Genomic DNA, 15,631 nt, shown 5'->3' with positions numbered 1-15,631 from the left:
GAAAAAATATCAAACGCTTTTTTAAATTAAAACAATTCAAATGCAGTTGTTTCTTGAGTACTTCCTTTAATTGCTTGTTTGTTAATAGGTACTTCCTGCTAGGAAGTTTATCTATAAATCAATGATCATTAGTAGGAGGGGCATATGGATCATAGAATATTTTTAAATACAATGTCCTTTTAAGCCATTTAAGTAGCCATTATTCTAGTTAATTGTAATTCCATACAAACAGAAGCCAGAAGTCACCTAAGTTGAATAAAACATTTTTTGTATGTATTATGAATAAGCAAGTCCAGATCAGCACTCACCAACAACGAAGTATCATAATCGAAAAACCTGAATGGGTGCAACACCTTTTAGGTATTTCCCTTTAACCCATTTAGTAGTCATATAAAGGTGGCACTCTCAATAAAGTGTAAAAAAAACTCCTTTATTTACCCATTTATCAAACAAACAAAACAATACAAACATATAAACCTAATACCTGAAAAATGAGGCCAATCAGTCACTATCTGTATCTAGTCCGCATATATCTGAATGACCTCACATTAACTCCTTACTCCTTTTCTACTGTTAACCCATGCCTGAATATGGAAGAATTATGTCTTTCGCTAAAAACGCTCTATAGAAGCAGCTTGTTTTAAAGGGGCAATAGCTAAATAGCGACCAAATTAAAATGCACTCACAAGGACAAAACTAGATGGGACCTCTAGATCATTTTTGCTGTAAGCATATGTGTAACTTACATAAACTAACATGTCCCTACCAGGACCGTCTTTAACACAGGGCAAAAGGGGAGGCCCAGTCTTTGTTGAGGGGTCCAAGAGTCCTTAAAAAAAAAAAAAAAAAAAAAAAAAAAATATTTTTTTTTTTTTTTTTTTTTTTTAGTTCATGCCAGACTGCTGATGTCATGTGACATGGGTCACACACACAGTCAGTGCTAATATTGTCACAGTCAAAAGTTCTCTGCTTATATTTATTTGTGAGACCGTGCCAATGTCATGTGACATTCCAAGCTAGTGCCATGTGCTGTTTTAGATGTGCACTGTGCAGCACTGGATGCTAAGCCCTACCTAGGCATCCAGTCAATCCAACTGCATCAGAAAAGGTCCTGCTGGGGTTACCACTGTTACCAGGTAACTGCTCTGGTGGTGGGGATTGTTTCTGGGTAGGGCTTACTATAGGCGCATGCAGCAGAAAGCTGGAATGGCAGGCACGTGAGGATTTGAGTATCTGTGCAGCTGCACACACCGCTCTCTTCAGTATTGAGGCTGTGTGACTCGTCTGTATCCATGCAGCCTTGGGCAGACAGCATCCAGTCTGCTGGTCCCCTTAGCCCTGCTCTTTCTGCTGTGGCTCTAAGATCAACTAACTGAAGTTTGTTAGGAAAGCAGTGCTTTGTAGAAAGGCGTCAGTGGGAAGGATAAGTGAGTGTACACATGCCCCTCCCCCATGCAGCATTGTCTAGTGCAGGATGAGAGGGAACCTGTTCCTAGCAAAGTAGTGACATGTGCTGCTGTGGCTGATGTATAGTGTCATGCTGATACTTCACACATTAAGGTATGGTTTATTTTTATAGTTTTTATTTCTCTCTGTTTCAGATTTTACAGCTTCCCATAGTAGTTCTACTGTTTCAGTCAGTAAACTTAAATCTGTCTGCACCTCTATGCTTCCGCCTCAGTCTTTACCTTGCTATGCTCCTGTTGGCTGCCCTAAATCTCTTTAACCAGCTAACCTCACACCAGAATCACATTCAAAAGCTTATTAAATTAATCCAGAGTGGAGGAATTTATATATTTATTTACTTATTAGTACTGCTTAGGTCCAGTTTCACATATTGCAATTTTTTTTTAAAATGATTAGCCCAGCAGTGCATGATCCACTGCTGGGCTAATAATTTAAAAAAATATATAAAATAAATTGATTTAGTTGTTTTTTGGGATGTTGGGGCGGAGAGCGAAATTGAAATTGCATGGGGGGGGCCAAGAAAATGTTTGCCCAGGGTCCAGTCAGTATTAAAGACGGCCCTGCTCCCTACATAAAACATAGCTGTTATTTTTGTATTGTAGTCAGTTATTTTCGCCTCTATATTTATTATCTGTCCAAAACCACTAACTAAGATTATTTGCATTTTACAGAATTTTGCAATGTGACGGATGGGTCTAATTTCTATCAATCAGTCAATATGACCTGGGTTTTAGGAAATAACTATACATGTTTAGAAAATTCTACTGTGAAAGGGAACACTGAACTTCCAAGCAAACAATACTGGGAGTAAGTATGTTAAAAATGGTCCAAAATGTATTTGATGTACCTTGTTTATACATTGGATAATGTGTTGATGACAAATAAATACAAAACCAACCGATGCTTAATAAAAAGACAGCACTTAAAATGAGCAATAGATTGTTGAGACAAATGTATGTATTTCCATTTCCCTAAACCCAGATCATGTGACAGCCATCAGCAAATCTCAGACTCATATATGTATATACCATGAACTCTTGCACATGCTCAGTAGGAGCTGGCACGTCAGAAAGTGTTCATTTAAAAGACGGTGCATAATTTGATGCTAGAAGTCATTTGTAAAGTTGTTTAAAACTGCATGCTCAATCAACATCATAAAAGTTTCATTTAAAGGGACACTAAACCCAAAATGTTTCTTTCATGATTGAGGTAGAGAATGCAATTTTTAACAACATCCCAATTTTCTTTTATTATCTGGTTTGCTTCATTCTTTAAATATACTTTGTTGAAAAAATAACAATGCACATCCATGTGCAGCCACCAATCAGAAGTCCATGAGCCTATCTAGATATGCTTTTCAGCAAAGGATATCAAGAGAATGAAGCAAATTAAATAATAGAAGCAAATTAGAAAGTTATATAAAATTGCATGATCTTTCAGAATCATGAAAGAAAAAAATTGGGTTTCATGTCCCTTTAATGTCAATTTTGTTACAATGTGTTAATAGTGCTGTCAAGTTGCACAATTTGAGTGGTTTTACTACGTATTATACAATGGATGAACATTCATAAATTAAAACATGAAACCTCAAAGTTTAATTTCATGATTCAGATAAAGCATACAATTTACAAAAATATATATTATATCAAATGGCTCCATTCTCTTGGTATCCTTTGTTGAAGAAGCAGCAATGCACCACTGGAAGCTAGCTTAGCACATCAGATGAGCCAATGACAAGTGGCATTTATGTGCAGCCATCAATCAGCAGCTAGCTCCCAGTAGGGCTTTGCTGTTCCTTGGCCTACCTAGGTATACTTTTCAACAAATTATACTAAGAGAACAAAACAAATTAGATAGAAGTGTTTAAAGAGAAATTTGGGGATTCATGTCCCTTTATTATGTCAGTGTAGCCTGTGGAGATATTGTCCTGCTTTATGCCAATAATTGGATTTTTGCTATTATTGGAATATTCTAATAATTTAAAAATCTTATCAAATTATTTATCTACAAACATTCCCATAGAATTTGATAGCACTTTTTGGAAGAAAAATAATTTGATATGCTGTTCTAAATGATAAGATTATGTATCCCAATATTATTTAAGCAGTGATAATATGGAAATAATAATTGTATATTTTTTTAAATAATAAATCATTGTAAATTAAAGTTGTTTCAATTTAACTTTTTTTATGAGACAACACATTCTATTACCCTATGTCCCTTTAATTTAGTCTTTAAATGTATGGCAGAACACCTTGAACATAAATGTCTTTTTAATACAATGAAAAAAAAAAAGATTAATATTTAGTATAGGTAGAAATGTGGAACTAGCCCTGCTGATTGGATCAAATGTTTTCTGCTAGGAACCAGCAATGCTCTGCAATTTCTGAGCCGTATATCTACTGTGTGTTTAACCACTATTTAGGGCTTAAACACACAGTAGTTTAGGGTCAATAGTCTCAATGTTATAATTTCTGTAATGTGCTATGTATTTTAAGGTTGTTGTGAGAGGTTGTTTTTTTTTTTTTCTTTTGGCTCCCTGACATATTAAAAAAAAAACATCCACAATTTATTGTCTATTAAATCAGCTACACCCACACTACACCAACGTTTTGGGTGGTTGGGTAGTTTCACTTTGAAATATATGTTAATCATAAATATGCAGTAAACGTTCCTACGTACCCAAAATGACCGCATAAATAGAGAAACATTTAAAAAAACACACACAATAAAAAAAAAACATAATCCTCTGCTTTATGTATTCAATATCCCTGCATGATCCCAAAAATAGATGTATTTAACTTTGATTAAAGTCCACATCCTTAATATATTCTTTCTAATTAAAAAACAATCTATAGTACAACTGAGACAATTGTTTTAATCCTCTTTAGAATTGACTGAATGCATTATTACCAGAACACTCCATTTAGATATTAAAGGAACGGTAAAGTCAAAATAAAATGTCCATGATTCCGATAGACCATGCAATGTTAAACAACTTAATTTTACTTATATTTTCTAATTTGCTTCTTTCTCTTGGCATCCTTTATTGAAAAGCATACCTAGGTAGGCTCAGGAGCATCATTGCACTATTGGGTGCTAGCTGCTTATTGTTGGTTGTACATATATGCCTCTTGTCCTTGCCTCACCCAATGTGTTTGGCTAACTCCCAGTAGTGCATTACTGCCTTTTCTATAAAGAATACAACGAGAATGAAGCACATTTGGGAGCAAAACTACCCTGGAAAGTTGTTTAAAATTGTTTACTCTATACAAATTATGAAAGGGTTTCATGTCCCTTTAATCTTCATTGGCTAAAGTTGATTTTATTTATATGTTTTATGTATATCACAATGGTTTTGTTCAGAGGTGAAAACCTGATTTCTAATATAGAACAGATTTATTGTCTTATTTTTATGTCGTTATTTTAAGTAGAAATTCAAGTTTAATAACTATGCAGCAGCTCAATTGATTTATGTTAAAGTGACAGTAAAGTGAAATTAAAACTTTAAAGGGAAACAAAACTCAAATTATTTTTTTAAGATTTAGAAAGAGCAAGCAATTTTAAACAACTATCCAATTTATTTCTATGATCTAACTTGCTTCATTCTCTTGATATCCTTTGTTAAATGGCATATTTAAATAGGCTCAGTAGCTGTTGATTGGTGGCTGCACATAGATGCCTTGTGTGATTGGCTCACTCATATGCATTGCTATTTCTTCAACAAACAATATCTAAAGAATGAAGCAAATTAGATAATAGAAGTAAATTGGAATGTTTTTTAAAAAAATGTATTCTCTATCTGAATGATGAAAGAAATATTTTGGGTATCATGTCCCGTAATGATTAAGATAGAGAATTCAATTTTAAACAACTTTCCAATTTAACTCTATTGTCAAATGTGCTTTAATTCTTTTGGTAGCCTTTGTTGAAAAGCATACCTAAGTAGACTCATAAGCAGCAAAACCTTGCTGATTGGTGGCTGCACATATATGGCTCCTGTCATTGGTTCACTTGATATGTTCAGTTAGCTCCCAGTAGTGCATAACTTCTTCTTCAATAAAGAATACAAAGAAAATGAAGCAATTTTGATAATATACGTAAACTGGAAAGTTGTTTAAAATTAAATTTAAAAATGATCTGAATCATGAAAGAAACATCTTGGGTTTCATGCCCTTTAATTATTACATGTACAATATGAAACTGACCCTACATTTTAAGAATTAAAGGCATCAACAGGCAGATTAAGCTAATTACAAACTTTTCCTTTTCATTTTTATAGTAAAGTTGCTCTTCGGCGTTCGGATGGACTGCATGAAACTGGTGCAGTCGTTTGGTATTTAGCCCTATGTCTCCTCTTGTCATGGATGATAATTGGAGCTGCATTGTTTAAAGGAATAAAATCATCAGGAAAGGTATTAATGATATCCGCCTACTTTTTCTTTTTCTTTACAGAGACAAGTCTAAACCTGTTGAGTAAATAAATGGCTTTTGTGATTGCTTTATATGAATAATGAACATTTATGATATAACTTAAATTGAGTTATGAACTTAGAATTAATTGGATTTAGACACACAAAGAATAAATGGTATATAGCAAGCAAGTTGTAGTAAATTTATTGCATTCCTTTTAGAATAGCTTTTTAAAACTAGACATATACAATATATTATGGTGTTGCAAAGTTTACTAACTGCAGTTGAGACAAAAAAATTCAGGAAATAATTTGTTTCCTTTATTTTTTGTTTGTAAAGCTGCAACAATGTATTTTAAACATCACACAAAATGAATAATTGAACCAAAAATAAGCAGGGAATAATTGTATTGTTAAGGTGCATCAAAAATTGTAACAAAATTCTTCACTAAAAAACGTATTTCACCAAAAAACGTAAAATTTGTATGTAAATTGCTCAGGAATAAATTGTATCAATAATGCACAGTGTAAATCATAATTTTAGTACACTGGATGCGCCAAAATTACTTCATATTCATATTTATAAATACAAAGCGTAATTGTTGTTTTTTCATAAGATTGGCTGAACATGGGCATTCCATGGGTTTTATGAAATTGTCTCTCTTATCCCCACGTAATTCTGTAAAGATTTTCACACTACAGAGCTCACAGTTTTTCTATCTAAAAGGTGGCAAGATTTTCTCAAAGCACTCCAAATACTTAATATCCTAATAGAAAAACACATGCATATGAAAATATAGGCGATTGTAAGATGCTATATGCAGAAAGCAGCGTTATGTGATTTATCCCTACGTAAAGATATTAAATTTAATGCCGATATGAAAATGTTCTTTACCAGAAATAGATATCTTTTAAACTTGATTCTCCCTAAACTTGGGAATGAATTTTAGTCTCTTTTACCAAAATACAACAAAAAGGGAAAGTAATTAAAAAACAGTAATGAGCATTTCACATAAGATAAAGTTAAGAGTATTCTCATTTGTACCATAATGTCTTCCGTTAAAACTGCGGTATGGAGTCTGCTTGTCTAGTCTACATTATAGCTCAGAGCAGAAAGGAATTCTAAAGTAAAGCAACGTATGGCACTAAAATGTATAACTTATTAAACTTATTGAAGCATAAACGATAGTAGCATATAAAAGTAGAACTTACAGAAATAACAGAAATTAGGTACTACATTATTTCGCAGTGCAATACGTAAACTCATTGCACTGTAAGTTATTTATCATGCTTTTAAACATAGTGGATGGCAAGCCATTAACATTATGGCACCATAAAGTCAACCATTGGTACCAATAAGAAACTATATTGCCCTATAAAGATTTCTATTTCAACCAAATATTAACATACATCTGTTTTGGTGGTTTAAAAGACATGAAATTGTGGCTGTAAAATGTCAACATCATTTTAACTTAAAGCAAAAATCTGTATTTGCCTTCAATACTTTTTCTCAAACCACCTTTGTCAAGTGATAAATGTTAACGGGACATTAAACTCCACATAAATGCTAGATATAATGATGTATTCAAAGCAAAGAGAATAATATGAAGATTTTTTTAATTATATTAGTTTTGTAAATATTGAAGAAGGACGAGTAAAGTTTCCGTCTTCAAAAAGTAATTGATGCTCCTATGTTATACTATAGGTTTTACTAGATTTAAAGTTTTCTTATCCTATCTCATCTAAAGAGGCCAGTTTGAGACAGTTTTAAATGAACTGCTAAATTAAAAATCTTAAAGTGTTTAATAGGCTCAATTTATAAAGCTGTTCTGCTTCCTTTGACTGTAAGTTTGCAAAAGAGAACCTTCAGTCAGGATTAATCAAGCAGCGGTCATTAGACCGCTGCTTCACTACCCTCTTCTCTTAGGTAGAGAATTTCAATCAAGATTGACAGCTCCTGCCTGCACGTGATTGGCTGTGCGCAGGCAGGGGGTGGGGTTGCACGTAAGCGCAAAGAAGTGCTTGTGTGCAATGTTAAATTCTGGCAGTGGATTGCTGCCTGCAAGAGGAGATCTTAGCCAGACAGGGGTGAATATGTATGCCCCTGTTTGCCAGTGATTGATAAATTGAGCTCAATATGTCTTTAATTATCATTGTTTCACCGTTCATAGCATTGATAATTATACAGTCCTTAACAGTTTTGTGGAATTGCAATTTTCTTTCAGAAAACAGCTGAAGATACTTTTGTTGTTTCGATGTCTTTTAAAAGATAGGTTTATTACCTATTAACTAAACTTTCTTACAAAAATCTAGTATGCATTAATATTTTACAGATATAAACATATTGATAAGCATTAAGACTTTTATTCTAATAAATATTTGTTAGTAAATATAGGTATAAATCCCCAAATCCAGAATTCCAAAATCCAAACTTATTCTGAAATCCAGACTTTTTATTGAATAAAATAAAAATATCAAAAATTACTATTTTTCCCTGCATATAAGTCACTATCCTTTCTCCTTTTTTTTGAGTTTTAAAATGCAAATAATGGACTATGTTTATTTAAAACAACAAATATTACCTTTCTGATTACAGTACTGTCCTATATCTGTGATGGTACTATGTATACTAAAGTAATACAAATGATATAAAACTACATTTAGTTACATGTATAAGCTGTATTCAGAAATATAAATATTGCCTAAATGACATAATATGTTGTTGTTTACACTTGGTTCCATCCCCTAACCATTATACAAATGAAAAGATTAAAAAATCCAAACTATTCTGAAATCCAAACCTTTTCCAGCTCTGAGCAGTTTGATAAAGAATACCTGTGCTATTATTATTGAAAATGTGGGTCAATGAAAGTTATTGGTAGTGATTTGCATTTGTCAACACATACGTATGAATTCTTCCTGTATAACCAGTGCATTTCATTGTTTCAGCACACCTTTAATCCTCAGAGGTATTAATGGTGCAACTAAGGGATTAATTTATCATTCCTTGGCAGACAGGAGCATAAATATTCGCCCCTGTACGCCCAGCTTCTCCTCTTGCGGGCAGCAATCCGATGACGCATTTACCATTGCACATGAGTGCTCCTTTGCACAGCCAATCACGCGATGTTAGGAGCTGTCAATCTCCCCAGTTGGACGAGACTGGGGAGATTGAAATTCTCCACCTAAGTGGTGTAGAACAGGGTAGGGAAGCAGCGGTCTGGGGCCCCATCCGATATGCAGCGTCGCCCGCAAAATCCAGCCATTTGTCGGGTAGTCGTCGGCCTAGAAGGATGTGCCGCGCCGGAGGTCTTCAAGATGGAGCCGCTCCTCGTCGGATGGATGAAGATAGAAGATGCCGCTTGGATGAAGATGTCTGCCGGTCCGGATGTCCTCTTCTGCCCGGATAGGATGAAGACTTCTGCCGGTCCGGATGTCCTCTTCTGCCTGGATAGGATGAAGACTTCTGCCGGTCCGGATGTCCTCTTCTGCCCTATCGGATGACCACTGGTGCCCGACTGGGTGAAGACGGCTCAAGGTAGGGTGATCTTACCTTGAAGTAAAAGTATATTTTAGTTACTTTTTTTAGGCGCAGGCAGTTTCTAAAGTGCCATAAGTCACTGGCTACTCCAGAAATTTGTAGTTACGCTCATTTCTGGACATCGCTAGTTTGTCCGACTTACGGCACTTTAGCAACTGCCGGCGGGGTATATGTAATACCCCGATGTGCGAGGTGAAATTACGGGCGGCACGGGTTCCCTCGCTTGCGCCAAAAACGACGCTGTATATCGGATCGCGCCCCTGATGACCGTTGCTTGATAAATACTGATTGCAGGTTTGCTTGTGTGAACCTTCAGTCAAAGGGGGGAGAAGGGCTTGATAAATCGAGCCCTAAGTGGCATCACAGTTTCTACAGTTGTAGCTGTAATATCTTAAAAATTACTTCATGTTTGGGATCAGTCAAATATTATATTTACAGACACTACATACTTAGAAATTAACTAGGAGCAGACTAGAACACAGCACACACTGAAGTAAACAATACCTCTTTTATAATTGTTAGATTGAAGGATAAGGACTGGATTTCCTGGATCCAGGTAAATTTGCAAACTAAAGGTAGATAACAATCAGAAACTTGTAACCTGTATGTGGACTGGAGAGTTTCAGGAGCAAACAGGAACTTGGAAACTGTTAAGCTTATAAGCAGCAAACAAACTTGAGAGATTAAGGAATAAACTGGAACTCAGAAACTGAATCCTTGCAAATTAAAGACAGACTGGGAGCGCTAAAAAGAGTAGCGCAATTGGAGAGCATATTAATCTATAATATCTATATGTTATTAGGGATGGGCAAATGTTTCTAAAAATTCGAAATTTAAAACGAATTTTGATACATTCATTCGTTCAAATCGAATTTCGAATGTTTATATAACATTCTAACATTCTATTTTCGAATGTTCGTTTTCGAATTTTTCAATAAAATTTGAAAATATTCGTTCGAATAATAGAATGTTTAGCTATGTATTCATTCAATTTCGAAATGTAATATTCGAATTCGAATGTGACATTCGAATTCGAATGTGACATTCAAATTTCAAATAGTATTTCTAGTCTACAACTGTGTTTAATAAATGTAATATTCGAATTCGAATGCTACATTCAAATTTGAATGTCACATTCAAATTTTAAATAGTATTTCTAGTCTAATACTGTGTTTTAAATGTGATATTCGATTCGAATGTGATATTCGATTCGAATGTGACATTCGAATTCAAAATAATATTTCTAGTCTAATACTGTGTTTTATAAATGTGACATTCGAAAACTGTAAATAAGATTCGAAAATCGAATTTTTAAGAATATTCATTCTTATCAACATTTTATTATGTAAATCGAATTTCTACAATAACATTCGTTCTAACATTCGAATTCGGATATAAACACATTCCCCCATCCCTATATGTTATATATCTTTATCTACTTATCTATATATATATTTATCACTAATATTTTTGCTCTCCACTTGTAGACTAGACCATAGGAATTGTTCCATAGATAGAATCTATGCAAGTGCATGGAAGCATTCCAGGAGATTTCCTTAACTAAGGCCACGTGGGAGTACTTTAGATGTAAACAAAGAAACATGAACAAAGATTTTAAAATGTTTAATGATGTATAGGGAAACATGTAAAATATATTTTCATTATGTATTTGGCCCCTTTTCCTATAATGCACTACAGACTATTATACCTCCCCCTAAATGGCCTCCGTCAAGGTAAAAGGATAAGTTATTGCTATATACGCAAGTTTTGCTAACAAAATTACAGTGGCAAGCCGTATCTACGCCAGTAGCAAGCCTGGATTGACTCAATCAAACAAGGGAGGACTGGCAACTTTTGCCCCAGTGGGCAAGTATTACCTAGTAGCCCAGGTATATTAACCCACCCTTTTTAAATTTCTATACTTGATATTAAAAACAAATGATAGGGCATTCTTGCTTATCATGTGGCCCTCTTCTACAATATGCATGTAGAACAGCCAACAGCTATAGTAACCTGGGCTTCTGGGGAATACAAGTGGCAGCTTACTGCTGAGGTACATAGCAAGGGCCAGATTAATAGTGGAGCGCAAACGTTTTTGCGATAAGGGGTTTATTACAGGTGTTTGCACTTGTCTGGTTTACCGCTTGCATTACGAGTTGAAAGTAAATGCGATCGCTTTAGTGCAATTGCAATTTCTGCTAGAATGATTACTGCATTCTCTGAGCTCTGGTTAACTCTTTTGTGAAATAAAAAAGTCTCACTAAACACATCAAAAATACATTACAAAATACAATCAAAATAACATCATCTAATAAAAATTATTTAAAAACAATATTGCACCCAGAAGTATATATATATAGGTATACATATATGTTGTACAAAAAAACATCAGATATATTTAGAAATATTTATTTATGAAATCTCGCCCTGTTAGCTCACCTTACAATTTCACCATATTATCATCCTCAGGCTCACCTTGCAATGTCACCATATTATCATCCTCAGTTATCTCACCTTACAATGTCACCACATTATCATCCTCAGCTCACCTTACAATGTCACCATATTATCATCCTCAGCTCACCTTACAATGTCACCATATTATCATCCTCAGCTCACCTTACAATGTCACCATATTATCATCCTCAGCTCACCTTACAATGTCACCATGTTATCATCCTCAGTAAGCTCACCTTATAATGTCACCATATTATCATCCTCAGCTCACCTTACAATGTCATCATATTATCATCCTCAGCTCACCTTACAATGTCACCATATTATCATCCTCAGTAAGCTCACCTTATAATGTCACCATATTATCATCCTCAGCTCACCTTACAATGTCACCATATTATCATCCTCAGCTCACCTTACAATTTCACCATATTATCATCCTCAGCTCACCTTACAATGTCACCATATTGTCATCCTCAGCTCACCTTACAATGTCACCATATTATCATGCTCAGTTAGCTCACCTTACAATGTCAACATATTATCATCCTCAGTTCACATTACAATGTCACCATATTATCATCCTCAGCTCACCTTACAATGTCACCATATTATCATCCTCATCTCACCTTACAATGTCACCATATTATCATCCTCAGCTCACCTTACAATGTCACCATATTATCATCCTCAGTTAGCTCACCTTACAATGTCACCATATTATCATCTTCATCTCACCTTACAATGTCACCATATTATCATCCTCAGTTAGCTCACCTTACAATGTCACCATATTATCATCCTCAGTTAGCTCACCTTACAATGTCACCATATTATCATCCTCAGTTAGCTCACCTTACAATGTCACCATATTATCATCCTCAGTTAGCTCCCCTTATAATGTCACCATAAAAGCATACTCAGCTCACCTTACAATGTCACCATATAATCCTCAGTTAGCTCACCTTACAATGTCACCATATTATCATCCTCAGCTCACCTTACAATGTCACCATATTATCATCCTCAGTTAGCTCAACTTACAATGTCACCATATTATCATCCTCAGCTCACCTTACAATGTCACCATATTATCATCCTCAGTTAGCTCAACTTACAATGTCATCATATTATCATCCTCAGCTCACCTTACAATGTCACCATATTATCATCCTCATTCAATACTGTAGTATTGGTTAAAAAAATCTAAGTAAACGAGAGGCAGTAGCAGAGACAAACCATCCAATTGGAGGGATGGGAGAGTTTCCAGTCCATTTAAAATTGTATTCCTAAAGATTCTCTAAACACCATTAACTATTAGCTGCTTTCTTGGGTAGAGCTACTTTAACAGCAAATACTTTGTGGACCATGTTTAAACGCCCATATGTTATATTCACAGGTGGTATACTTTACAGCAATCTTTCCATATATTGTCCTGCTTATTCTCCTGATACGAGGTGCAACGTTAGAAGGAGCCTATGAGGGAATAAACTTTTATATTGGGACGCAGTCAGACATTTCAAAGCTAATGAATGCTAATGTAAGTTTCCTAATATTATATGACACTATATATATATCATAATATGCTGTGTATGTTTGACTGTGTGATCATTGTAGCTAATATATTTACATTACACCCAGCATGTTGTCTCATGTTCTATTATTTATTTATTTTTTCTGTTTCCTTCCTTTTTTTTTCAGTCTACCTCTACTTTGTTTTTATGTATTTTTCTGCTTTTCCTTCTGTATCATTTATTCTATCTCCTTATATACTTTTTTTTTCAAATACATCTCCTTCTTCACTCTTTTTTCACCTTTCCCTGTTATTTCTCTGTTTCCTCCTTGTTGTTTTTAATTTCACACTCTCTTTTTTTTATTTATCTCCCTGCTTTGTCCCCTCTTTCTCTGTGTTCTCTGATCAGCATCTCTTTCTCTTTTGTGTGCTCAACTCTATGCAACTTTTTGCTCATTGGCCTAAAATCAATAAAACCTCAGCAACTTCTCAACTCCAAAACTGTAAAATTCATAGATATTTAACCACCCCTTATAAAACATATGTAAAAAAACAAGAAAACTTCAAGAAAAAAATAAAAAAAATAAATAACATACAAAAATTAGACAACCTAGTCTGCTTTGAAAGAGCAATATTAACAGAGGGCGTTAACATGTAATTTCATGCAGTACCCAATACATGATGTCTCACACATCAAACCAGAACCAATAGGAATGCGGAAAAACAACCGCAAATCAGAAACATGTTTCCAAAACAGAGTGGAAATACGTCTCCAAATAGTAGTATCGCCAGACAAAACTCATCTCAACTATCTTTCAGATGAGATGAATTTTGTCCGGAGACGTATTTCCACTCTGTTTTGGAAACATGTTCCTGATTTGTGGTTGTTTTTCCGTATTCCTATTGGTTCTGGTTTGATGTGTGAGACATTATGTATTGGGTACTGCATGAAATTACATGTTAACGCCCTCTGGTAATACACTAGAATTGATAAGTGAAGGGGGCTTAAAGAATTTTGAACTTTATCTCACCTGATCAACAAGACAGCACCTCAATAGCCTGCATGAATCTAGCCCAATATCTTTCTTCTCTCATTTCATCTTCATTCTTTCTCCTCTCCTATCTTACATGTCTTCACCCTCTGAATTCTTCACTCTATTCTAATATTAAACTCTTCTATTGTAGGTTTGGAAAGATGCTGCCACGCAAATCTTTTTTTCACTTTCAACCGCCTGGGGTGGGCTGGTGGCGCTGTCATCCTATAACAAATTTAAAAACAACTGTTATGCTGATGCCATAATGGTTTGTGTTACAAACTGTCTGACTAGTGTGTTTGCTGGTTTTGCTATCTTCTCAATCCTGGGGCATATGGCATTTAAAGCAGAGAAAAAAGTTTCAGATGTAGTGGACTCCGGTAAGTTCAAAGCGTTATTTTTTTCATTTTGCTTAGATATTGAAGGGACATCATACTCGAAATTAGGCATTAACCATAACGACGTTGCACTATACATTCATTGTTTATTTTGCTTGAGTTTGCTTTAAAATAATTCTGAAAACTGTTTACCTGTTGAAACCTTTACTTACAGTTTTAATTCTGCAGTATATATAGAAAAGCTACATAAACAAGAGGCAACATCAGCAATCAGCCTTGCAGAGGGTTAGGAGAGAGTGTTCCTGTATGAGCTTTCAATTACAGCTGTTAGTCTGAGTACATCAACATTTTGTTAAAATTTGTCTGACCCAGCTATATACTACATAGTGGTTACAAAGAGCAGTGAACAAATTAATTTTCAGTCAGCCCTAACTGGCCACTATAAGAGGAGAGAAGATAAAGGGTCCTATTTATGAAAGGCCTGTCCGACAAGATCCGATCAGCGGATCATGTCCGACAGACCTCGCTGAATGCGGAGAGCAATACGCTCTCCGCATTCAGCATTGCACCAGCAGCTCTTGTGAACTGCTGGTGCAACGCCGCCCCCTGCAGATTTGCCACTAGCAGGGGGTTGTCAATCAACCCGATCGTATTCGATCGGGTTGAATTGCGGTGATGTCTGTCCGCCTCCTCAGAGAAGGCGGACAGGTTATGGAGCAGCGGTCTTTAGACCGCTGCTTCATAACTGGTGTTTCTGGGGAGTCTGAAGGCTCGCCAGAAACACAGGGCTTCAAGCTCCATACGGAGCTTGATAGATAAGCCCCAAAGACTCACAAGTGTTTTCAAGTGGTTTATTCATGATCTGTAAA

At 35.2% G+C, this 15,631-nt stretch overlaps 1 protein-coding gene across 1 annotated transcript in view; it reads left to right on the top strand.

Annotated features, from left to right (window-relative positions):
* Nucleotides 1–15,631, top strand: part of LOC128639628 (sodium- and chloride-dependent neutral and basic amino acid transporter B(0+)) — a 75,879-nt gene that overhangs the window by 26,881 nt on the left and 33,367 nt on the right. Inside the window, exons 5-8 of the mRNA XM_053691758.1 lie at nucleotides 2,139–2,274; nucleotides 5,750–5,882; nucleotides 13,277–13,417; nucleotides 14,576–14,804. Of these exons, the coding sequence (XP_053547733.1) occupies nucleotides 2,139–2,274; nucleotides 5,750–5,882; nucleotides 13,277–13,417; nucleotides 14,576–14,804 (639 nt within the window). The remainder of the gene's footprint in view (nucleotides 1–2,138; nucleotides 2,275–5,749; nucleotides 5,883–13,276; nucleotides 13,418–14,575; nucleotides 14,805–15,631) is intronic.

This window comes from Bombina bombina, chromosome 1 (assembly GCF_027579735.1).
Source record: "Bombina bombina isolate aBomBom1 chromosome 1, aBomBom1.pri, whole genome shotgun sequence".
Classification (NCBI taxonomy): domain Eukaryota; kingdom Metazoa; phylum Chordata; class Amphibia; order Anura; family Bombinatoridae; genus Bombina; species Bombina bombina.
Note: the sequence above shows the minus strand (reverse complement) of the source record. Positions and strands in the feature narration are given on the sequence as shown.